General features: G+C 46.0%; 1 protein-coding gene across 1 annotated transcript in view; it reads right to left on the reverse strand.

The window, feature by feature from the left end:
- The window catches only part of PLXNA3 (plexin A3), a 207,702-nt gene that overhangs the window by 116,448 nt on the left and 63,720 nt on the right, over positions 1-27,534 (reverse strand). Inside the window, exon 3 of the mRNA XM_040324278.1 lies at positions 11,122-11,304. Within this exon, the coding sequence (XP_040180212.1) occupies positions 11,122-11,304 (183 nt within the window). The remainder of the gene's footprint in view (positions 1-11,121; positions 11,305-27,534) is intronic.

The following is a 27,534-nucleotide window of genomic DNA, read 5'->3' on the forward strand; positions in this document are numbered from 1 at the left end:
CCCTTCACATATTTTCTATGGGATCAAGGTCTGGAGACTGGCTAGGCCACTCCAGGACCTTAACGTGCTTCTTCTTGAGCCATTTCTTTGTTGCCTTGGCCACGTGTTTCAGATCGTTCTCATGCTGGAATATCCACACACAATCCATTTTTAATGCCACGGCTGAGGGAAGGAGGCTCTCGCCCAAAATTTGACAGTACATGACCCCATCCATCGTCCCTTTGATGCAGTGAAATTGTCCTGTCCCCTTAGCAGAAAAACACCCCCAAAGCATAATGTTTCCACCTCCATGTTCGACAATGGGGATGGTGTTCTTGGGGTCATACGCAACATTCCTCCACCTCCAAACATGGTGAGTTGATGCCAAAGAGCTCAATTTTGGTCTCCTCTGACCAGTGGCGTAGCGTGGGTTGTCAGCGCCTGGGGCGAGGCAAGTAATTTGCGCCCCCCTGACCCATGGACTTACCTATTTTCAGCTTAGCTCCAGTCTGGTCACATGATCCACTGTGTGAGACAGCAGTGGCTGTAGGGAAGAGGCGAGTGTGCTTGATAATGACTGGTAAAGCCTGGAGTGGTGACATCATGCATATGTTCCTATGTCCCATCTGTTGTTGGCACTCCCTCTCCACACTCGTGACAGCACCCCTTTAAATTTTGCACCTGGGGCGGTGGCCCCCCTCGCACCCCCCACGCTACGCCACTGCAACTGACCACAACACTTTCACCCATTTCTCATCTAAATCGTTCAGATGCTCATTAGCAAACTTCAGACGGTCCTGTTAATGTGCTTTCTTGAGCAGGGGGACTTTGCAGGCGCTGCAGCATTTCAGTCCTTGTGTTTGTTTTCTTTGTGACTATGGTCTCAGCTGCCTTGAGATCATTGACAAGATTCTCCCGTGTAGTTCTGGGCCGATTCCTCACCGTTCTCATCATTGAAACTCACCTAGGTGAGATCTTGCATGGAGCCCCAGACAGAGGGAGATGGAAGAAACACAAAACTGTCAATTTGCAAATAATCCCACCAACTGTTGTCACCCTCTCACCAAGCCCTCTCTAGGGAAATCCAGGAAGACACAGGAACTGGGCTTCTCATTCCCACAGCCAACATGGAAACGGCCACAAGATTGCTGAGCAGATATCAGGTAAGTGTTTACACTGTCTTATGTACCGAATCCCGCCTGGAATCCCGCTTTAAGGTTAGTGGTCCAAGGCAGCAGTGCCTCAGATGATCTCACACATGTACAGCTATGAGGCTCAAGGCAAAGACACAAGAACTGCACAGCTATTTCCAGGAGATTTCCATTTGAAAGGTAGATCTTTCAGTGTGGTGGGCACGTAGCATTGCTAGATGTTCCCTATAAAATATAACAAATCTCCACTTTGAACCCAGGTCCACATTAGGTCCTTTTTCTAAAAACTAAAATACAACTATATTACGTATTTGAAAAATATATTAAACTGGTGCCATAATGTATTATAACTGTCAAACCGTCTATTTTCAGCTTATAAAATTTCTTTCCTTCCAACACGGGTGGAAAGAATGAAAAATGCTAAATGCCCCCATCAACACAGTCAATGCTGATGGAGTTATTTCTCCCCCACCACTATTGTATTCTGCTGGCAGGATGCCTCCCATGCTGACAGAACACAATGATCACCGCTAGCGGCTAAAGCCAGCGGCAGCGATCACATGAAAAAATCTGACAGGCTGGTTGTACTGAAGTTGATCCAACCAGCCTACCCATAGATGGATCGAATTTGGGCCAGTCCCTGCTGAACCGGCCAAGATCAAGTCATCTATGACACGCCTAAATGTAAAAAAAATAAATAAAAAAATAAAAAAATAAACTTTAAAAAAAAAATTGCTTTCCCGAAAAAAACAGCACAATCTCTCTACCCTATTCAGGGGATTTCAGGTAATTTCTGATCATTTCCATTAAGAAAAACACTCTGGTTTGTATCAACACCATTTCTTGCAAAAAACGACCGCCTACAGAGAAAAGTTATTTCTACGATTGCTGCTCAGTGAATCCATTCACTACATTCTAGGTAAAAAAAAAAAAAAAAAAAGAGACCATCAGTGGTCGGCCTCGCTAAAGGGGCCCAAAAGTGTATGCAAAACCAAAGTGGATTGCGGAGTGGAGTCTGAACGGCCGAGGTGTAAGCGATGGCGATCAAAAGCCTTCACAAGAATAACAAAACACATTAATCATCAGATCATCGGACACTGAGCCAGTGTTGGGGGGGGGCTTCATGGAAAGCCGAAAGGAAAGGCGTGCTGATTTGCCAGAGACGTAAAAAATGTGCAAGACCAAAATAAATGTGTAAAACAGGAGTGCGCTAATGGATTCCAGCTGGGCCGGATTGTGTGCGACGGGCTCGGATTTCACACCGTTTTATGAAAAGTTTAATGTTCCGCCTCTCCCCTGGGCACGCTGCCCTTGGAGTTAAAACGCCATAACCACATTCTGGCCGATCAGGGCCTCAGAAAAAAAAATGTACATGATTTAGCACGGATCAGGGGTTGGGATCATGTGGACAACCTTTACAATGTACAGGGAGGACGCATACACAAGAGCTTAACTAAGGAGTAGCTGTCTTATTCCCATTACATTTCTGCTATATGCAGTCGTGCCGATTGCGGTAATGTTTAACTATAAGAATGGAAGCGAATTCCTAAAAGTGGAAACGCTAACAATGCACTTCTCGATTTGATCCCCTTTGCTATCAAAAGCATTTTTGTTATATCTGTTCAAAAATCTTTTGATCCTGCCAGATATACAATAAGCTCATAAATTCCTGTATACTCTGTGCTGCACTGTTATCAGTCTTATCTTTTCTATGTGGACTACAGAACACCTCCTTTATGCTACGGAGAATAGAGTGGGAAATGTTCTACAGTCTTGTCCTTGAGCGACAACTCTACTTCTTATCATATCTATTTGAGGACTGCCTACAGAGATATACTGTGGTAGAGCGCCCCCCTTGCTTCGGATCACATACATGCAACGTGATCTGCTTCTTCTGAGTAGGGGGCGCCGCCCTGTCCATCTTGCCATTCGCTGCCGCGCAAGCCGATCAGCGGGTCCCGGCCAATGATTTATGGCCAGCAACCACTGAGCGAATGACAGAAGAGAGCTCTGTGGTGTTTAACTTTTGTAAATGGCGATGTGACATTTTCTTTTTACTCCCCAAAGCAGGGAGTAAAAACCAGCACATTGCTTAGTGAAAACATTACACAGCACACACAGTAAAACATAGGCAAACAGTTAACACCTTGAATGCCCTAAATATTATAGAGTGGAGCTCCACCCAAAAGGGGAAGCTCCACTTGTTCACATTGAATCCCCCCCCCCCCACCCCACTGCCACATTTGGCTTTTTTTGGGGGGGGGTACCTAGTTTTGACAGGTATTCACTCCTACTTCCTGGCAAAATTGCCACACTGTGACCTGCGTCATATACGACCCCTCCTTCTTCTGGGACCTGTCTCCCAGAAGATGGTGAAAAAGTGCAGTGCGACTCGTTATGCACAGTAGGAAACCGGTTGCGAGACCTGAAGGCTTCACTGCCGGGTTCCCTTACTTGCAATGCAGGAATGGACAAATCGGCTTGGGGTGCTGGCAGTATGGGATCCATGGGCATGCAAGTGTCCTTATACAAATATATTTTTTTATTTTTACACAGGCTGGGGCTTTCGCTTTAACCCATTCTCAGCCAGTGTCATTGTCACAGTGGCAGTGCATATTAGCACTGATCACTGTATTAGGGTCACTGGTAGTTAGCTCCTCCCCCATCGATTGCCTGCCGCACCATTACAGTCCCACTATAGGTCGCTGCCATTAGTAGTATTAAAAATAAAATAAAAATTCCAGTACATATATACACACACACACACACACACACACACACACACACACCCACCCACACCCACCCACCCACACCCACCCACACCCACCCACCATTTTTAGACTTTCACACATTTATTTTACCAAAGACATTTTGAGTTTTTTAAACCCATTTTACTGGATAGGTTTAATATCAGAAAGTAAATACCCTTTTTTTTTTTCTTTATAGCACAAAATCAAATATGAATACATTTTATTTTGGTAGTGTTACATGACCGTGCAATTACTAGTTAAGTTACTGCAATGCTGAATAACAAAAAAATGGCCTGGTCGTGAATAGGGTAAAATCTTCCAGAGCCGAAGTGGATATAGCGAGTTGGCATTGTCACCTAGGACAGAAAGTGTGTATGTAGGATAACCAGTTGAAAATGGTATAGAATTATATAAAAGAGAGAAAAATATGACAAATAAACCAGCATGGCTGGTAGAAGCAACGTTGCAATGGCCAAGACAGACATGAGGCACACATTGAAACCCAACACATCCACCTAAACAATGTCATCTGGCCCAGCTTCAGTCATAAAAAGGAATAGTCGGGTCACACGTATGGCTCTATTAGGCAAGTAAGAGCAGCTGTAGAAAATGTTGAAAATGACAGAACCAGCTTACCACAGGGAAGGCAATAGCAATCAGACAGGACTGTCCAATCCTGTCCCACACACATGGCCTTGTCTCAGTCTGGCTGAAAGAAATCATTCATGCAAGGCTAGGTTCACACTGCTGCAAATTCAAAATCGCGGTAAAAATTGTGATTTTACAGCGATTTCGCGGCTGCGTTCTTGCCGCAATTTTGCCACGATTCGCGGCCGCGATTTCAGGGAATGCCAGTCTAGAGAGATGAATTTGCATCGCACACGGATCAAACTCGCAAAGGACCTTTTTTTCCCTGCAGCTTATATTCGCAACGCATTGATGTGAACGGCACTAATGTTAAACGATGTAATTTAAATGACTTGCGAATTTGAGAAATCGCAACGGCTCAAATTCGCAATAGAATTCGCAGCAGTGTGAACCTAGCCTAAACCATAATGGAAAAATACCACTTTTCTAAAGCTACCAAAAATTCTGATTTTTCCTCCTTGCACTCATATCAACAGTACCCCGAACATTGGTTATTGCAAACACAATTGGCCGACAAATATGGCTAGAAGTCTGCACAGAGCTTGAGAGGGAATTAAAGACATTCTCTGCAACAGCACTTTAAAGCTGGCTTCACACTATTGCCACATGCGGCTCACAGCAGAGGTCCTGTGCGTCTCTGTTCACCATTTTAGGTCCGATTTCAGCCCAAATTTTGTGCTGAATTCGGACCAAAAGATGCACAGGACCCCTTTGCAAATTTGCAGCAGACCAGCAGCAAAGATATCTGAACCGGCTCCATAGAGAGCCGGTCACAATCTCCTACCATGCAAATTGGATGCGGGGGGAACTGCAATTAGTCATTTAAAAAAAAATAAAAAATGAATATTATATATATATATATATATATATATATATATATATATATATATATATATATATATATATATATATATATATATATATATATATATATATATATATATATATAAATAAATATAAAAAAAACATATACGCCGATTGGCTACCACACACAGCCCACATTTCCCCCCCCCCCCCCCGGTCTGCCAGGCTGCATGCTCAGATAAGGGCCTGGTATGGATTTAGGGGGGGGGGGGGGGCCTCGTGCCATTAAAAAAAAAAAAAAAAAAAGAACACCAAAGGGTGTTGTATGGTTATGCGGGGGACCCCCACTTTTTTTATTTTTAAACTTTGGCGTGGGGTTCCCCCTCAAGATCCTTTCCAAACTCAAGGGGGCTGGCATAAATCTGGGGTGACCCAACATTGTTTTTTTGATAAATTTTGGCGTGAATCCATACCAGTAGCAAATAAATTGTTTTGATTGATCAAAGGAAAAGTGGCAATCATGGCAAAGTCAGAAAGCTTTTATTAAAGTCGCATGGAAGTCAGACATAAAATTGCAGGGCAAAGTCAGATTGGAAGTCATGCGACTACCGTTTCGGATCAGTGTGACGCCTAAAACTGGAGCGTGCAAAATCTGAGGCAGCTCTGCATAGAAACCAATCAGCTTCCAGATTTTATTGACAAAGCTTAATTGAACAGAAACATAAGTTAGAAGCCGATTGGTTACTATGCACATCTGCACCAGATTCGGTGTGCATCAGTTTTAGTAAATCTCCCTCTAAATAAGTAGGTCACTTTAACACACAATTATAATAAAAAATAAAAAAAAGACTATAGATTGAGAGGGGTACCACTAACCCGAGATGGACAAAACAAGAAAAAACTGTGGGTCCACCACATCTGATCAAATGTCCCAAAGATCTTATAGATTACCTCTAGAACACGCTGATACTCCTCAAACTCCTCGTGCTGTAATAGGCAAATAGTGAGCAAAGCTGGAATAGAATTGTGGCTGACCCATCCCCAGGCGACCTAAAATTGGCTGCCAAATGTAAAGAGCAACTTTACTGGCCAACCAGAAAGTGGGGGTAACGAGGGAAGGTCAGCCGGAGTATGACCACACTTTAGCTAAAAAAAAGGCTACGTTTGCTGGTAAGGCAAGTTCACAGGCAACAAGCAAATTTTAACAGGTTATCTTTGACCCCAAACACTTAAAAAATGATTTCCTTCACCATTATAATTGGCCAGGATTAAGATTTGCAAGTTGCAACAATCTGACATAAGATAGTAAATATGCATTGTTAAAAAACTAAATACATTATATTATTGGCATGTTGGGTCCCTAAAGTGCTCCACTACATTTTCAATTTAGTAAGTGCACTTAGCAGTCCAAGTAAAGGGGGCCCTTGCTGACTTCCAACTACTTTGGCACGTGAATTTGATTTTTACAAGCCTACTCTAGAGTACATATCGACTCTACTATGGCTACAGATTGTGTTTTTAGAAAGCCCAGCTGGGTCACATCTGGGCAGATTAGAACACCCCAAAAATGTATTGAGGGACACCACTATAACCCTTCTACAGTGCTTTTTAACCACTTAACCCCCGGACCATATTGCTGCCCAAAGACCAGAGCACTTTTTGCGATTCGGAACTGCGCCGCTTTAACTGAGAATTGCGCGGTCGTGCGACATAGCTCCCAAACAAAATTGGCGTCCTTTTTTCCCCACAAATAGAGCTTTCTTTTGGTGGTATTTGATCACCTCTGCGGTTTTTATTTTTTGCACTATAAACAAAAATAGAGCGACAATTTTGAAAAAAATGAATATTTTTTACTTTTTGCTGTAATAAATATCCCCCAAAAATATATAAAAAACATTTTTTTTTCGTCAGTTTAGGCCGATACGTATTCTTCTACATATTTTTCGTAAAAAAAAAAAAAATCGCAATAAGCGTTTATTGATTGGTTTTGCGCAAAAGTTATAGCATTTACAAAATAGAAGGTATTTTTATGGCATTTTTATTAATATTTATTTTTTTACTAGTAATGGTGGCGATCAGCGATTTTTTATCGGTACTGCGACATTATGGCGGACACTTCGGACACTTTTGACACATTTTTGGGACCATTGGCATTTTTATAGCGATCAGTGCTAAAAAAATGCATTGGATTACTATAAAAATGCCACTGGCAGTGAAGGGGTTAACACTAGGGGGCGGGGAAGGGGTTAAGTATGTCCCTGGGTGTGTTCTTACTGTGGGGGAAGATCAGCATTTCCCCCTCTGTAACAAGCAATCGCGGGTGCCCGGCGGCGATCGAGCCCGCCGGGCACGGGAGTCGGGGCGCCCCTAGTGGCCGCTCGAAAAGCGGACGTATAGCTACGGGCTCTCGCCCAGGAGAGCCGACCTGCCGCCGTATAATGACGGTGGCTGGTCGGCTAGTAGTTAAAGGAGAGCAATTAAAAATGGGCCATAGCTTAGATTTGGAAAACGGATTCCAATGCCCCGTACACACGATCGGAAATTCCGACAGCAAAAGTCCGATGTGAGCTTTTGAACGGAAATTCCAACTGTGTGTATTCTCCCTCGGACTTTTGCTGTCGGAATTTCCGCCAACAAAAGATTGAGAGCTGGTTCTCAAATTTTCAGACGGAAAAAATTTACATCGGAAAATCCTATAGTCTGTAGCAATTCAGACGTGCGCTCGGAAACAATTTGACGCATGCTTGGAAGTATTGAACTTAATTTTCTCGGCTTGTCGTAGTGTTGTACGTCACCGCGATCTTGGCGAACGAAAGTTCGGAGAACTTGTGACCGTGTGTATGCAAGCCAAGCTTGAGAAGAATTCCCTCAGAAAAAACATCCAAGGTTTTTCCGATGGAAAATCTGATCGTGTGTACACGGCATTAGGGTTTGTTATCAAAAATTAAACCCCGCCACCCCCAATCTTAAAAACATGGATGTTCCTTTTAAGGTTTGAATGAATAGCAAACTGCTCAGATTTATGAAGGTGTCAGGTGTGAATCACTGAACTCAAGCTATTAGTGCATTAGAATAAAGCAATAATGGTTACGGCTGTGTAAACAGTATTCCACCTAAGATGCTCATAACTTAATTGCTGTGAGGTTGGCTGATTAGGAGAACAATAAGCAGCAAGCGGGACTGGGCACAGTGCGCTCTCTGATAATTATCTATGTGGCAGGCAGGATTTATGGCGCTGCATGATGTATTCTCCGTCCTTTTCCCCCGGCAGAGGTGAAGGGCGATCTATAAAAGCCGTCATTAATGCTGAGCCAAAACCTGTTATGTCTCCTTTCTCCGCCACCATACCAGCTGCGCTCCTCTTGCCCGCAACCATATCCTGCGCTGCTCACATACAAGAAATCAGGACTGAAGGACTGTGCGCCTGTCTTAAAAAAAAAAACTTTTGATGAAAGAAAGACTTGGGCTGCCATGCATGATGACACATTTTCATTCAACCAGTGGGTCAACCAATTTTTAAGTTTACTCTATATACAGAGTGGGGAAAGGTTAAACATTTGTTACAGGTTTTTAATCGGCGGGTGTGACCCCAGTAAGGTGATTTTTTTCCCTCACTTTATGTCCTGATGGGACCTGTACAAGGAATAGGTGAACAATCCTTCGCTACATCAAAAGGTTGTTTTTATTAGTCTCCCCATTTAAAAGATTTCCCATCACTTCCTGGTCCTGACAGGAAATGGAGGGAAATCTTGAGTGGCAAAACAATGCAATGGCAACTTTCATTTTTCTAGCCAACAGGATGGGGAATCTCTGTACTACACTTTTGGCTTGTAAAATGAAAACCTTATACTCTGCTCAGCAGTGCATTTAGCCATTTACACTCATCGCCCACTTTATTAGTTAGACCCGCTCAAATTGGTTGGCAACACAAATTGTTAATCAGACAATCACAAGGCAGCAACTCAATGCATTTAGGCACCTAGACGTGGTGAAGACAACTCTAAAGTTCAAACTGAGCACCAGAATGGAAGAAGAAAGGGGATTTAAGTGACTTGGCATGGTTGGTGCCAGACAGGTTGGTATGAGTATTTCAAAAACTGCTTATCAACTGGGATTTTCACCCACAACCATCTCTAGGGTTTACAAAGAATGGTCTGAAAAATAGAAAATATCCAGTGAGTGGCAATTGTGTGGCGGTCAGATGAGAATGGGCAGACTGGTTTAAGATGATAGAAAGGCAACAGTATCTCAAATACCCCATCGTTACAACCAAGGTATGCAGAATACCATCTCTAAATGCACAACATCGAACCTTGAAGCAGAAGACCACACCAGGTGTCACTCCTGTCAGCTAAAAACAAGAAACGGAGGCTACAATGCGCACAGGCTCACCAAAACTGGACAATAGAAGAATGGAAAAATGTTGCCTGGTCTGATAAGTCTCAATTTCAGCTGCAACATTCAGATGGTCGGGTCAGAATTTGGTGTAAACATGAGAGCATGGATCCATCCTGCCTGCCTTGTATCAATGGTTCAGGCTGGTGGTAGTGTAATGGTGTTGGGGATATTTTCTTGGCACACTTTGGGCCCCTTAGTATCAATTGAGCATTGTTTAACCACTTAAAGACCCCTTCACGCCGATATACGTCAGCAGAAGGGCACGGCTGGGCACAGGCACATCGCCTTTAGGAGTCCAGCCGCCGGCGCGCTCGCGACCTAGTCCTGCGCTCCGTGACCACGCCTGTGGGACTAGATCGCCGCCGGTGTCCGCGATTGGGTCACAGGAGCTGAAGAACGGAGAGAGGTGTGTGTAAACACACCTTCCCCGTTCTTCTCTGTGGCTTGTCACTGATCGCCTGTTCCCTGTCATAGGGAACGACGATCAGTGACGTTACACGTCCAGCCACGCCCCCCTACAGTAAAAAAAACAAAAACACAATAGGATACACAACCACTTAGCGCCCCCTAGTGGTTAACCGCTTCACTGCCATTTTCATAGTAATCAGTGGATTTGTATAGCACTTTTCGCTGTGAAAATTACAAATGGTCCCAAAAAAGTGTCCGATGTGTCCGCCATAATGTCGCAGTCACAAAAAAAAAAAAAAAGGCCGATCGCCGCCATTAGTAGTAAAAAAATAAAATAAAAAAATGTATTAATAAAAATGCCATAAAACCATCCCCTATTTTGTAAACGCAAGAAATTTTGCGCAAACCAAATCGATAAACGCTTATTGCGATTTTTTTTACCAAAAATATGTAGAAGAATACGTATCGGCCTAAACTGAGGAAAAAAAAAATTGTTATATCTTTTTTGGGGATATTTATTATAGCAAAAAGTAAAAAATATTGAATTTTTTCAAAATTGGCGCTCTATTTTTGTTTATAGCGCAAAAAATAAAAACCACAGAGGTGATCAAATACCACCAAAAGAAAGCTCCATCTGTGGGGGGGGGGGGGGGGGAAGGACGCCAATTTTGTTTGGGAGCCAAGTGGCTTGCTGTGGGGGCAATCGGCAAAGGGGAGGAGCCAGAAGTGCCGACAGGGGACACAAGAAGTGGAGGATCAGGGCTGCTCTGTGCAAAATTACTGCACAGAGCAGTTAAAAATTAAATGTTTTTATTTATTTTACAGACATTTAAAAAAAAGGTGCATAAAAAAAAAAAAAAAAAAAATCAAAGCTTTAAAAAGTATTCATTAGTTACTTTGTTCTGTTTAGCCAACTGCTGCACCCACATAAAAACGATTCAGTCCATTTAAAAAGGAAACATTTAATATTGAAGAGAACTCACCTTCTTCAGTGTTCCAGCCCGGGTGCCCACAAAGACCACGGAATGCCCATCATAGCTGTAAGCCGCCACGCTAGCCATGCCATCGGTCTTCTCTTCAAACAAAGGAAGACCTTCGATCACCTTCAGGCCACCAATGGGCTGATTTAGAGCCAGGCCACAGAATGCTTCATGAATATGGATAGGCTGAAAAAGAAAAGTGACAACATTATACTCGGCACCTAAGACAGCAGCATAGCATTGCCAAGGTTTGTGTGTTAATGCAACAGACCGTGGTTTTATTCAAATTGATTCTACAGGTTTCCTTTGCAGGCCAGTAGACTTGAGTGCTGGGGAATTTTGTGCAGAGAAGTTACCGTGATATGCCTACATGCTATTTCATTTGCAGGACTTTACCTGCGATCTATGCTGAGTCATGGTTACCCACATATACAGTATCTCACAAAAGTGAGTACACCCCTCACATTTCTACAAATATTTTATTCTATCTTTTCATGTGACAACACTAAAGAAATGCCACTTTGCTACAATGTGAAGTAGTGAGTGTACAGCTTGTATAAGGCCCCATTCACACGGACGGATCGTTCAGGTCCGCCTGTCAGTTTTGACGGCGGACCTAAACGGCTGCTCCATGCATCCCTATGGAGCGTCGGATGTCAGCGGAGACATGTCCGCTGACATCCGACCCTATCCGATCCGCTAAAAACAGACGTATAGGGGGCACGTCCCCATCCGTCCATGCGGATCGGATCGGGTAAGATCTGATGAAAACGGACATGCTGTCCGTTTTCATCAGATCGCTCCATAGGAGACAGCGGTGCCCGACAAGCCCCTCCCCACTCTGCGGACTGATCTCCCACTGAGCTGACGGGAGCAGGCGGACTCCGTAGCAACGAAGTCCGCCTCGTGTGAATGAGGCCTAACAGTGTAAATTTGCTGTCCCTTCAAAATAACTCAACACAGCCATTAATGTCTAAACCGCTGGTAACAAAAGTAAGTACACCTCTAAGTGAAAATGTCCAAATTTGGGCCAAAGTTTCAATATTTTGTGTGGCCACCATTATTTTCCAGCACTGCCTTAACCCTCTTGGGCATGGAGTTTACCAGAGCTTCACAGGTTGCCACTGGAGTCCTCTTGCACTCCTCCATGACAACATCATGTTAGAGACCTTGTGCCCCTCCACCTTCAGTTTGAGGATGCCCCACAGATGCTCAATAGGGTTTAGGTCTGGAGACATGCTTGGCCAGTCCACTACCTTTACCCTCAAGCTTCTTTATCAAGGCAGTGGTCATCTTGGAGATGTGTTTGGGGTCGTTATGTTGGAAAACTGCCCTGCGGCTCAGTCTCTGAAGGGAGGGGATCATGCTCTGCTTCAGTATGTCACAATACATGTTGGCATTCATGGTTCCATCAATGAACTGTAGCTCCCCAGTGCCGGCAGCACCCATTCAGCCCCAGACCATGACACTCCCACCACCGTGCTTGACTGTAAGCAAGACCGGGCGCTCCATGTACCTCTATGGAGCGTCGGATGTCAGCGGTGACATGTCCGCTGACATCCAATCAGCCCCGATCCGATCCTCTCCGCAAAAGTGTGAAGGATGCAAACCCTATTTTGCATCCGTCCGGTGGATCGGATGAAAACTGAAAACGGACAGACTGTTTGTTTTCATCCGATCCCCCCAAAGAGGTGAGCGGATATCTGACTGGTCCGTCTCTGCACAGTGTGCAGAGACAGACTAGTCACCTGCCGGCTCAGCGGGGATCCCCGCTGAGCGATCCCCGGTGAGCAAGCGGATGTCCAAAAACGGATCTTCCCGGGACCCGCATGTGTGAAAGGGGCCTTAGTCTGCTGGTCTTCAGCAAACTGTTTGCAGGCTTTCTTGTGCATCATCTTTAGAAGAGGCTTCCTTCTGGGATGACAGCCATGCAGACCAATTTGATGCAGTGTGCGGTGTATGGTCTGAGCACTGACAGGCTGACCCCCCACCCCTTCAATCTCTGCAGCAATGCTGGCAGCACTCATACGTCTATTTACTAAAGACAACCTCTAGATATGGCGCTGAGCATGCATACTCAACTTCTTTGGTCGACCATGGCGAGGCCTGTTCCGAGTGGAACCTGTCCTGTTACAATGCTTTGCCATGAGGTGCCATGTTGAACTTCCATTGACCAGTATGAGAGAGTGAGAGCGATAACACCAAATTTAACACACCTGCTCCCCATTCACACCCAAGACATTTGTAACACTAGGAAGTCACATGACACCGGGGAGGGAAAATGGCTAATTGGGCCCAATCTGGACATTTTTACTTAGGGGTGTACTCACTTTTGTTGCCAGTGGTTTTCATATTAATGGTCGTGTGTTGAGTTATTTTGAGGGAACAGCAAACTTACACAGTTATACAAGCTGTACACTCAGTACTTTACATTGTAGCAAAGTATCATTTGTTCAGTGTTGTCACATGAAAAGATATAATAAAATATTTACAGAAATGTGAGGGGTGTTCCACACTTTTGTGCGATACTGTACCTCAGGGGTGTCAAACTTAAAGCAGTGTTTCACCCTAAAAAACAACTTTAATGCATCTCATTCAGCATAGTAGCGCAAGCTACAGTATGCCTTTATATTTTTGGCGCCGTACTCACTGTTTAATCGCGTAGTCAAATTTCAGACTCCCCGCGGGGAATGGGCGTTCCTATTCAGAGGGCTCGTGATTGGCGGCCGGCTATGGCGCGTCACGCTTCACGAAAATAGCCGGAGTAGGTCTCGGCTCTTCCCGGCGCCTGCGCACAGACATCGGAGCTGACTGCGCAGGCGCCGTGAAGAGCAAACACCTATTTCGGCTATTTCCGTGAAGCGTGACGTGCCATAGCCGGCCGTCAATCACGAGCCCTCTGAATAGGAACACCCATTCCCCTGAAACTTAACTACGCGATTACACAGTAAGTACGGCGCCAAAAAAATATATAAAGGCATACTGTAGCTCACGCTACTATGCTGAATGAGATGCTAGAAATTTTTTTTTTTTTTTAGGGAGAACCCCCGCTTTAATTTCATTGTGGGCTGCATCAGCATTATGGTTGCTCTCAAAAGGGTCGGTAGTATCTGTAAGATTAGATGTTCAGCGCATCCCCTCCCCCTATCATTAGATGTCATAAGCCACCCAACCATCAGAAGTTGAGTCCCCCACTCTCCCTTACATCACAATGCACCCTCCTTTCCTTATGCTGCTGCTGGGAAGAAGCTGGATGCATTGCTTGAAAGCATAAAGTAAGGGTCTGGAGGAGGACCAGAGGGGGGCTGGAGCTTTCCTGCAGCTGCAGGAGAGGTGCGAGGGCCACATGAAATGACCTGGAGGGCCGGATTCGGCCCGCGCACCTCTCCTGCAACTGGTATTTGGCAAAGGAGCTGCCATTTTCACTACAAAGTGTTCAGCAAGCCTCATTGGGTCCCATTTGTCTCACACAAGCCAAGTTACACAAGTAATTTTATTTCTTGCTACTTGCTGGTGGTCACATCATTAGACTGAAAGTAGACCAGCTGTAAGGCCTAAATCTATAGGAGTAGTAATGATTGCCAAACAGAAGGAACCAATGGCTCCCATATGGATAAAGCTACACAAAAAGCATGCAGTGGCATCTTGTAGCTACCAATCACGCATGATTGGAGAATCACTGATCCCACGATTCAATTACATGTTTGTGTGCCTTACTATATACAGAACCATTTGTTGCATCGGTTAATCAATTACTACCTCCTAGAAGCACCATTGGAAACAGTTTACACGCCTTTATGCATGTTCTCACATTTCAGGCCTCGTTGCGCTTATTAGGACAAAGGCTGAAAAAGCAGATAAGATTAGACACAAAAGTGTTTGAGCTTCATTCATAAACAACCCGCAGAGAATAGATTTTTTTTTTAATTTACCAATTTATCTAGTATTGACATTTTCTGCAATGCTTTACACAAAGCACAGGAACTTTCCCTTTATTCCTTGCCCCATAGGAGCCAGCACTACCCAGCCTACCTCCGTACGAGTGTACCCTACCTCGCACCCATGCCACACACCCACCCACCGTACCTCGCACCCATGCCACACACCCACCCACCGTACCTCGCACCCATGCCACACACCCACCATACCTCGCACCCATGCCACACACCTACCGTAGCCGCACCCATACCACACACCTACCGTACCTCGCACCCATACCACACACCTACCGTACCCCGCACCCATACCACACACTTACCGTACCCCGCACCCATGCCACACACCCACCGTACCCCGCACCCATGCCACACACCCACCGTACCTCGCACCCATGCCACACACCCACCGTACCTCGCACCCATGCCACACACCCACCGTACCTCGCACCCATGCCACACACCCACCGTACCTCGCACCCATGCCACACACCCACCGTACCTCGCACCCATGCCACACACCCACCGTACCTCGCACCCATGCCACACACCCACCGTACCTCGCACCCATGCCACACACCCACCGTACCTCGCACCCATGCCACACACCCACCGTACCTCGCACCCATGCCACACACCCACCGTACCTCGCACCCATGCCACACACCCACCGTACCTCGCACCCATGCCACACCCACCGTACCTCGCACCCATGCCACACACCCACCGTACCTCGCACCCATGCCACACACCCACCGTACCTCGCACCCATGCCACACACTCACCGTACCTCGCACCCATGCCACACCCACCGTACCTCGCACCCAAGCCACACACCCACCGTACCTCGCACCCATGCCACACACCCACCGTACCTCGCAACAATACTACACACCCACCGTACCTCGCACCCATACCACACACCTACCGTATCCGCACCCATACCACACACCTGCCGTACCCGCACCCATACCACACACCTGCCGTACTCGCACCCATTTTTGCCTCTACATACCCTTTAACAGGGATTAACCCAGTTACAGTAAATTAAAGCGAAAAAAAACACACCTCCACAATGAAGAAGGTGAAGGCCAGTAGAGCAGAATGCTACACATTCTTCTTGTTGACTTTGAATACTATATCAGGAAAAAGCAAACAATTATTTAATTTTTTTCCCAAAAAACAACCTGCACCTTGCCTAAGCAAACAATGGATTTCTTTGAAATGTTTCTTGCCCCAGAGGCTGGCATGCATAAGGAACATCAGCCGTGGGATTGGCATGCTTGATTGTGGCTCATTGCCAGGCCAAAGCAGTTATGCTGAATGCGTTTGCTATGTGTTAGCGCACACGCACAACGCAGGGGGAAAAAAAATAAACTATGATTGGTGAGAGGAGCTGCTGACTGGTTCCCTGCCGGCGGAGGGTGAAAACTACGCAGATGTAAGGCCGTCCTGGCACCATCTGCTACACACTGTTTCCAGAATTAAGCCATGACACCAGGTGAACCCCGGTCCATAGGGTAGACTGGGTAGAAGATCGAATTTTTGTTTAAACTGTACAGTGAAAATCTGAGCTCAATAAATTTGAAAAAGTTCTAGATGGGTCAATAAGGCGATTTAAAAAAATAAATAAAAATACACCACCTGTTATTGATGGTCAAGATGGCTATAGCTCGGTTTAAAAAAACAGTCAGAAGGAGGGATCGTGGTTTGATCAGCGGTTGTTACCTCTAAATAAAAGTTTATTTTTGAACACAGAATAGGGCTGAAACTACTAATCAACATAATCATCGATTAGTTGGTCAGCCGATTAGTTGGCTTGCACACAGAATGCATTATTTGTTTACATAGCACAAAATAAAGTGCAGTACACATACAGCTCAGTACATCATTCATATATGTCGGTATACCCCGTGCAGCACACACACAGCTCAGTACACAGTCCATACATGTGAGTAAGTGCCTGAGAATATGTGAGGAGCAATGCCTCATGGGACATGTAGTCCTGGGTAGAAGACTACTAGCCAGGCCTTAAGAGTTACTTGCCACCAGTTGCCCCACCCAACCCCAACCATGCCCCGCCCATAAACACGCTCTCATAAATTATCTCATTAACCACTTAAGCCCCGGGCCATTTTGTTGCTAAATGCCCAGGCCAGGTTTTGCGATTCGGCACTGCGTCACTTTAACAGACAATTGCGCAGTCGTGCAACGTGGCTCCCCACAAATAGAGCTTTTATTTGGTGGTATTTGATCACCTTTGCGGTTTTTATTTTTTACGCTATAAACAAAAATAGAGCAGCAATTTTGAAAAAAATGCAATATTTTTTACTTTTTGCTATAATAAATATCCCCCAAAAACATATAAAAAATATTTTTTTCCTCAGTTTAGGCCGATACGTATTCTTCTACCTATTTTTGGTAAAAAAAAAAAAAATCGCAATAAGCGTTTATCGATTGGTTTGCGCAAAATTTATAGCGTTTACAAAATAGGGGATAGTTTTATTGCATTTTTTTTTTTTTTTTATTTATTTTTTTTTTTTTTTCTTTTAAAGTGTATTTTGTGCCTGTGCTCGAGAGAGGAGCTGGACTGCAGGAGTTGGGAGTAGGCAGGCCTCCCCCAGAGGCAATCTGCCACCTTTCTCCATGCCCCGGGTGGCAATGGCGGGTGTGTGAGGGGGTCCTCCCACACAGCCCGCCCTACCTGCTCCGCTTTGAAGCCCAACGGGGCAGAGGGACTCCCTATAAGGGAGTGAGAGGATTAGCCCGCTCAACCAGCCCCATTAGTCCTTCGCCTCTCTTTAGAGACCGCGTGGTCAATGTGCGTGTTAACCCAATTTAGAGTGCGTGTGTAGGTGTGGTGGTTTTTGTGGGAGGGGGGTGGGCGTACTAAGCACAGGCTTACCTTGCATAGCACACCCACCGGGAGCCGGGCTGAGACCACCAAACTCAATTCACATGAAGCCGAGACCGGGATCCGAACCTCTAGCTGCAGAGGTGAATGGCTTGTCAGCGCAGTGCCAATCGCGTTGAGCCACCGCAGCTCTTTATTGCATTTTTATATAAAAAAATTTTTTTACTACCAATGGCGGCGATCAGCGATTTTTTTCGTGACTGCGACATTATGCGGACACTTCGGACAATTTTGACACATTTTTGGGACCATTGTCATTTTCACAGCAAAAAATGCATTTAAATTGCATTGTTTATTGTGAAAATGACAGTTGCAGTTTGGGAGTTAACCACAGGGGGCGCTGAAGGGGTTATGTGTTCCCTGAAGTGTGTTTACAACTGTAGGGGGGTGTGGCTGTAGGACGGATGTCATCGATTGAGTCTCCCTATAAAAGGGATCACTCGATCGATGCAGCCGCCACAGTGAAGCACTGGGAAGCCGTGTTTACATACGTCTCTCCCCGTTCTTCAGCTCCGGGGAGCTATAAACGAATAGCCGCGCCGTCGTCCCGGATCGCTCCCCGCGGGAATCCGACCGCCGCATGTAGCGGGGGGGGGGGGGGGGCCAGATCGGACCCCTGACCCGCGGAAAGGCGGGGACGTACCTGTACGCCCATCTGCCTGTACGTGCCATTCTGTGGACGTACATATACATGCGGCGGTCGGCAAGTGTTTAAATGACACCTATATGTTTTATGCCGAATTAAGTTACAAAAATAAAAATTAACAACTTTATGAGTGCCCCTCAGAACAGCCTCACCTGTGCCCCTTAGTACAGCCTCACCTGTGCCCCTTAGTACAAATATGATTTTGTGCTTGGTATGTATTACAATGCATTTCTTTCCTGATATCAACAGTAGAGAAAAATAGGATTTTTTTGTCATACTTACCTGTAAAATAAATTTTTTTTTTTAGTACATCACGGGACACAAAGTTAGGCTATTATTCCTTACTTAGTGGGTTATACGCTATCTTAAGGTGAATGGACACTGGTAGACCAAAAGGTCTTAGACAGGAAGTCCACCCCTATATAACCCCTCCCATACAGGAAGTACTTCAGTTTTGTAGCAAGCACTGAATCTCCAAAAGAGGGGAGGGACCTCTGTGTCAGATGATGTATTCAAAGAAAAGGATTTTACAGGTAAGTATGCGGAAAAAAATCCTATTTTGTTTTTCATACATCACGAGACACAGAGTCAGGCCAACATTCATTACCTACTGGGACGTCCCAGAGCAATAGCCTTGAGGGGGGGATGGGGGACAACGATGACACCGTGCCAAAAATACAAAAATCCAAATCCTCGGCTGCTCCAACATCCACCAATCTTGTGAACGTATCCACTAAAGACCAGGTAGCAGCCTCACAAATCTGAGCCACAGCCTTGCAGACACTGGTAAAAAAAAAAAAAGAAGTACTTCCTGTATGGGAGGGGTTATATAGGGTCAGACTTCCTGTCTAAGATCTTTGGTCTACCAGTGTCTATTCAACTAAAGATGCCGTACAACTCGATAAGTAATAATAGCCTGACTCTCTGTCCCGTGTCCAAGCAGATGGGCAGGATAGGACAAGCTGCAAAAGAAAAAGCTTGGCACTGCCCCTTTACCTCCCCGCACATACCATCAGCTTCTCTAAATCCACTCTACTCTGCAGCTACTCTGTTTGGCCATGTAGATTTCACCAAAATCCCAGTGATATTTTTACAAAAAAAAAATAATAATTGAGAAGGAATTTTACCATGTTAGGTAAGGGAAGAAAGGAGAAACAGAATGGCTGACATTTGCCAGAAAGCTTTGTCGACTGCTAGACCCGTATTGGCCAAAGGAGAGAAGATGAAGTCACAGCAGCTCACATTACTGCATCCCAACTTTATAGTTACGGTAATTTATCCACATCAAGGAACATTTTTGAAATGTTGAGGGGCCCTCTAAATGTTACATTATTCAAACTTAAAAAAAAAAAGAAAATTCTTCTAACAGAAGACGATTCCTTCTTGCAGGATAAGATCGCTTTAACTGGACTTGCACATTAATCAGCATCGCTCTCTGCATTACGCCCATGTCATTGAGGTTCCACGCTTAATCGCTGACAGACGGTGAACTAGCCTTTACCTCTTCTCTACAAAAAGCAGTACATAGTATGCAGCAGCCTTTGTAAACAAGGAGAAACCCTTAAAATAACCTTAGGTCTCAGAGAACCCCGATAATAACTCATTTTATCTACAGCTTATGGTAAATTACCATGGAGGTCACTGGAAAGAAAGCTCCTCACATCTGTGGTCAGTTAGAAGAATCCCCCTCTAATACAGAGAGCTAAAAAGATGTTAAGCCAGGGTTTGACAAATTTGCTTGGAATCTAGGAGTCAGCTAAAAAAGTTAGGAGCCAGAAAACGCGCCCCGTCCCGACGAGCTTGCGCGCAGAAGCGAACACATATGTGAGCAGCGCCCGCATATGTAAACGGTGTTCAAACCACACATGTGAGGTATCGCCGCGATTGGTAGAGCGAGAGCAATAATTCTAGCCCTAGACCTCCTCTAACTCAAAACATGCAACCTGTAGATTTTTTTAAACCTCGCCTATGAAGATTTTAAAGGGTAAAAGTTTGTCGGCATTCCACGAGCGGACGCAATTTTGAAGCGTGACATGTTGGGTATGAATTTACTCGGAGAAACATTCTTTCATAATATTAAAAAAAAATGGGGATAACTTTACTGTTGTCTTATTTTTTAATTAAAAAAAAGTGTAATTTTTTCCCCAAAAAATTGCGCTTGTAAGACCGCTGCGCAAATACGGCGTGACAGAAAGTATTGCAACGATCGCCATTTTATTCTCTAGGGTATTAGGATAAAAAAATATATAATGTTTGGGGGTTCTAATTAGAGGGAAGAAGATGGCAGTGAAAATAGTGAAAAATGACATTAGAATTGCTGTTTAACTTTTAATGCTTAACTTGTAATACCAATGGCCACCACCAGATGGCGCCAGCTCACACAAGGAAGAGCTGGGGACTTCACACAAATAAAAAAAAAAAATTTTGCCCACCTTCCAAGCCAGTCGCCGGGAGGCTATTTCTAGTCGCCATGGCGACCTGGATTTGTCGAGCCCTGTGTTAAGCGTCTCCCGATATCCTAGAGGTAAAAGATGCTCAGGGAACAGCTAGCATCGTCTGGAGTAGCGGTCACCAGTGGTCCGAGAAAATGTTGGATCTGCTGCAAATCAACATTTTGGCGAATGTATACGCCAAGGTTGTTTCCAGTGTGGTTCTCAATGCGCTCTGACAGTCAATATTGTCAGCGCGCATTGATAACCGATGCCCCCGCTGTAGTTCCGGCTCCTGTGAACTCAGAGGGAGGTGCCGAGAGTAGTGCAAAGAGCCAGAGATAAAAAGGAGGGGACTTCCAATGGCAGTGCTGATCACAAACTGTGGAAGGGAGCACGGAGCTCGAGCACATGGCTGGATGAGGAGGTAAGATCCAATGAGTCTGTGTAAGGAAGCAATGTGATGCAAAGCGCAGGGAGGGGGGCAGAGAGACAAGCATTATGTGTATAACCCAGCAGTGTGATCCAGGGGGAGGGGGGCAGAGAGACAAGCATTATGTGTATAACCCAGCAGTGAGATCCAGGGGGAGGGGGGCAGAGAGACAAGCATTATGTGTATAACCCAGCAGTGTGATCCAGGGGGAGGGGGGCAGAGAGACAAGCATTATGTGTATAACCCAGCAGTGAGATCCAGGGGGAGGGGGGCAGAGAGACGGAGCATTATGTGTATAACGCAGCAGTGTGATCCAGGGGGAGGGGGGCAGAGACGGAGCATTATGTGTATAACGCAGCAGTGAGATCCAGGGGGAGGGGGGCAGAGAGACGGAGCATTATGTGTATAACGCAGCAGTGTGATCCAGGGGGAGGGGGGCAGAGAGACGGAGCATTATGTGTATAACCCAGCAGTGTGATCCAGGGGGAGGGGGGCAGAGAGACGGAGCATTATGTGTATAACGCAGCAGTGTGATCCAGGGGGAGGGGGGCAGAGAGACGGAGCATTATGTGTATAACGCAGCAGTGTGATCCAGGGGGAGGGGGCAGAGACGGAGCATTATGTGTATAACGCAGCAGTGAGATCCAGGGGGAGGGGGGCAGAGAGACGGAGCATTATGTGTATAACGCAGCAGTGTGATCCAGGGGGAGGGGGGCAGAGAGACGGAGCATTATGTGTATAACGCAGCAGTGTGATCCAGGGAGAGGGGGGCAGAGAGACGGAGCATTATGTGTATAACGCAGCAGTGTGATCCAGGGGGAGGGGGGCAGAGAGACGGAGCATTATGTGTATAACGCAGCAGTGTGATCCAGGGGGAGGGGGGCAGAGACGGAGCATTATGTGTATAACGCAGCAGTGAGATCCAGGGGGAGGGGGGCAGAGAGACGGAGCATTATGTGTATAACGCAGCAGTGTGATCCAGGGGGAGGGGGGCAGAGAGACGGAGCATTATGTGTATAACGCAGCAGTGTGATCCAGGGGGAGGGGGGCAGAGAGATGGAGCATTACGTGTATAACCCAGCAGTGTGATCCAGGGGGGAGGGGGGCAGAGAGACGGAGCATTATGTGTATAACGCAGCAGTGTGATCCAGGGGGAGGGGGGCAGAGAGCCAAAGCATTGTGTGTATAAGGCATGGAAAATTCATGTTAGTGGGCTGTGGGATTCAAAATTGTGAGTTTAGTGGTCCTTGAGGTCCGAAAGGTTGGTGACCACTGCTCTGGAATAACTCCGATTGAGAAAGGCTGGTATAGAAGCCCAGGGCAAAGTATCAAAGGGTATACTAGGAATTTCTAGAAGCCATAATGAGAACTGACATTACTTCGGCCTGTGACATGACCAATGAGAACGAAAGGAAACTTCTGGGCAGCCGCACTCCAAAAAATATTTTGCCTTTAAAGTGGTTGTAAACCCTGTTTAAAAAAAAAAAACCTGCAAGACAAAGCCATAATGAGCTAGTATGACTAGCATACCAGCTTATTATGCATGTATTTATCTTCGAACGAAGCACCAGAAGCCGTCCGCGTGTCCCCCTCCACCGCATCCATTGCTCCCGGAGGTTACTTCCGGGTATCGCCGCTGTGATTGTCCGGAGCGGCGATGACGTCACTCCGCGCATGCGTGCGGGAGCCATCAAATTCAACATTGCCGAATTCAAGACGGCTATTCTCAGTGCGCCTGCGCGCTGTTATCTACGGAGCATGCGCCATAGACAGCGGTGACTGTCATTGGCGAACATCTCCTAAACCGTGCAGGTTTAGGAGATATTGCCAACACCTACAGGTAAGCCTTAATGTCAAAGGTCCCGTCACTAAATAAAATGGTTAGCTTACACAGTTCTGTTTACACCTTGCGTTTGCTTTGCTTCGGCTTCGCTTAAATAATTATACCCCAGGTAGCTTTAGTGGTGCTTCAAAGCATCTTCAAAGCCTCCATAGTAGAACACTATGACAAAGCTCACTTTAAGCAACTTCAGCTTTTGAAAGGCTTTAATTCAGCTTTAGCTTTGTTTTGAAGAAATTGCCGGTATGAGACAAACACATACACACACACACACACACACACACACACAATCTGTCACGCTTCAAAAAAGCTTTGAAGCTTGACGGAGGAATCCCCGACGCTTCACTGAAGCATCACCAAAGCTTCATCGAAGCATCAAAAACACATCATAAAAGCATGTTGAAGTGGTAGGTGCTTTAATGCGTGTTGAAGCCAAAGCAAGTGTAAATGAGCCCTTAAAGCGCTTTTACAGCTTCCCCAGAGTATGTCAATATACAAAACTTGCATAAAAAGACATGGGTGTAAACAGATTTATACCGACTCATCAGTATACAGCCACACACCAATAGGAAGACAGAGGCTCCACCAGGAGTCCGCCTGCTCAGCAGGAAACCATCTTCTGATCCACACTGAGAAGGTGGATGGCTTGTCTGTGTCCGTCCAGCTTATGCAGAGCGGACAGACACAGCCCACTGGCCTCTATGGGCAGCTGAATGTAAACAGACAGCCTGTCCATTTATACCCGACGCCTATCCAATCAACAGATGGGGAATGAATCCCTATCGTTTTTTAGTGGATAGGATCGCATTCCAATGGGTATCAATGGACACATGTCTGTTGACATCCACGGCTCCATAGAGGAGACTGAAGGGTCCGTTCAGATCTGCCTGAAAACTGACAGGCGGACTGATCCGGGATCTTGGTGCATATCTTCTTCAGCCGGGATTCACACATAGTTGCAATGATATGCTAGCAGATCCCCATCTGTAATTTTTAGCAGATCGGATCAGAACGGATGTCCGCATACACATATCCATTGACAGCCACCACTCCACAGAGGGCAATGGGTGGTCTGATTGGGTTTCCGCCTGTCAGTTTTTTTTACATCCGCCCATGTGAAAGGGGCCTTAAGGTGTTTTCCATTGGCAAAAAGAGGAATGAGAAACAGACATAAGGAATGCCCATTTAAATAGGAGACTAAATACCGTATTTATCGGCGTATACCGCGCAATTTTTTGCCCTGAAAATCAGGGCAAAATCGTGGGTGCGCGGTATACGCCGATACCCGCTTTCCCGCGGCGAGTTTTGAATACTGCGCCGACATATACCGAGCACAGTACACTCGGGTATAGTCGGGCAGTCTCCGCTCCTTCCGCGCTCACGTCCTGGACGTACAGGACGTCAGCGCGGGTAGCCGAGCATTGCCGACAATACACGAGTGTACTGCGCTCTGTATATGTCGGCGCAGTATTCAAACTCGGCACGGGAAACGAGCGGGGAGGACGCCGCAGAAGGACGCCCCGACCCGCCGAAGAGGACACTCGACCCGCCGAAGACGGAGCCCGGACCCGCCGAAGAGGACACCCGAAGCCGCAGAAGGACGCCGGACCCGACGAGGCCGCCGATGGACGCCGCGCAAGACACCAAAACTGTAAGTACAAAAAAAAAAATTTTCCACAGGATTGGGGGCCACTTTAGAAGTGCGCGGTATACACGGGAGCGCGTTATACCGCGATATGCAATTTTAACTTTGGATACAATGTGAATGGATTAAATCCACTCTACTAGTAAAGCTAGGGAAAAGTTTCCACCTCATGCCTATTCAATAGATATTAGATAGGTAAAGCTTGGAGTCTCAGGTGGCATTTGAATTCTTTGTGATTTCCCTTTACTATTTGATGGGTGTCAAACAGTAAAAGGAAACAAGGGACAAGCTCCCCTTTTCCTATATGATGCGTGTCTGACAGAACAGGAAGTGAGGGAGAATTCTCCCAATGGGGACACAGACCATTATAAAAACAATTTTCTAGTAAAGCAAGCAAGGCTTAGAACTTTGGTCAGGCTTTTATAGATTTGTGTGCCCCCACGTGGAGGGATTTCCCCAGACTTGCTGTCTAAGTGAAGGGTGGCAGACAGAACAAAGACAAACACATCCACTTTATGGTAAGACAGAGAGAATATTGAAAGCCACCAGAGGTTCTAACCCTCGTCTGCTATATACAAAAAAAATATTGTCTGGAAATTGTCTTTATCACTAGATGGCTCCTTTAAAGACATTGGCACAATCCTGACGCCAAGGAATAACCAGCCTGCCACGTCGACAGCAAGACCGTTCCAGGACACCCAGCGAAATGTCACATCTGCGGCTACTGTGCCACAAATAACAGGGTGTCGCTGTAGCCGCGCGGCCTTTGAAGTGGCTTCTCGGGGAAACCACATTGTATTTAGAGCAGCGCTGTCTGCTATGCTCATCCCTCCACGCTGCCAGAAGTGCGCGACTATGAAGAATGCTGAAAATGAACAGCACGTGAGGCCACACTGCAGACGGGAAGAGGAGAGCGAAAACTGGGAATCGAGTCTGGTGTACGGCGGAAAAATTAAGGAGCGCCGGCGTACGTTTCATTTTCAGAAATAGTTCAGACTTAATTACATTTACATAATGCCTGCTTTCTCCAGACCTCCCACTTCATGGCCTTATTTGCAACCTTCTGTCTCCCCCCCCCTCCTCTCAAAACAAAACGACAGCCTGGAGCAGCCGTATGCAATTTAAATGTGCAGATTGCTACGTCTAATGAACATGCGTCTGGATACCAAACTCCATGGAAAGTCTACATTCACAAACATAGCATCTTCTATTTGATTTCTCTCATGTTTTATTTACACCCAACGTATTCCTAATGCCTTGGTTCACACCTATGCGTTTGCAGCCGCTCGTTCCGACATAGCAGCCCATTCATTTGCTGTACCTGAGGGGGGACGCAGGAAAAGGGTCCCTGCACTTTTTTTTTCACAGTCGCTGTGGAGTCGCAAAAAAAAAAAAATAAAAAAAAAAAAAATCGGTGTTAAAAATGCAACACGTTTTGCAAAGGCGTTTAGGTGCATCAAGTGTCTGGGCATTCATTCATTTCATTGACTGGAATATTCATTTATTCTGGCCATTGGAATTAATGAATGTTCAAGTGCTAAACAAGCCTAGCGTTTTTTCACACATTTCAGGGTGTCCGACTTTTCTTGCAGCAAAATGCCCCTTTCCTGAACATGCTGGCACTGGGGGGGAGGGGGTTTCCGCCTCTAAACACCCATGTGTGCAAGAACACGTGGGCCAACAGAGGGGTGCATAGAGGCTGAAAAAAAGTCAAATGCATTTTTGACGCCCAGTGTGCACGAGTCCTAAAAGCAAGCCACAGATTATGCCATTTTCTTTTCTGCAACCATGCGTTACTAGAAAGAAAGAAAAAAAACACTCGATTCCCACATCAACAGTCATATTGATAGGGGAATCCTTACCGCGCAGCTATTGTGTTCTCCCAGCGAGAGGGGCACAGGGAGCGGTCACTGCGCTAGGAACAATTGTTCCTAGCGGCTATAACTGCTGGCAATAATCGCATGCTGGAGATCAGACAGGCTGGTAGTACCCAAGGAATCGATGATTTTGCTCTTAAATGTCCTTATTTCTTCTGAGAAATCCTCACTTCCTGTTCTTCTGTCTGTAACTCCACACAGTAATGAGAGTCTTTCTCCCTGGTGTGGAGTGTCATGCTCACCCCCTCCCTTGGACTACAGGACGCCCACTAACACAAGCTCCTTTCTCTATCTGCAACGTAGAGAGCGTTCTGACTCTCCTGTAGTCCAAGGAAGGGGGCGAGCACGACACTCCCCACCAGGAAGAAAGCCTTGCATTACTGTGTGGAGTTTGACAGACTTTGATTGACAGCAGCGGGAGCCAATGGCATCACTGTTGTGTCCAATTAGGATGGACAGCCAAGGCACTCGTGGACATCACTGGACAGAAATGGGGCTCAGGTAAGTATCAGGGGGTGCTGGGCCAGCTGCTGCACACAGTAGGCTTTTTTTCCCTAATGCATCAAGACATGGGTGCCCAACCTGTGGCCCTCCAGCTGTTGCAGAACTATAAGTCCTTTGATGCATTGCAAGGCTGATCGTTACAAGCATGACTCCCAAAAGCAGAGGCATGATGGGACCTGTAGTTCAGCAACAG

The sequence above is a fragment of the Rana temporaria genome, chromosome 9, assembly GCF_905171775.1.
Source record: "Rana temporaria chromosome 9, aRanTem1.1, whole genome shotgun sequence".
NCBI lineage: Eukaryota > Metazoa > Chordata > Amphibia > Anura > Ranidae > Rana > Rana temporaria.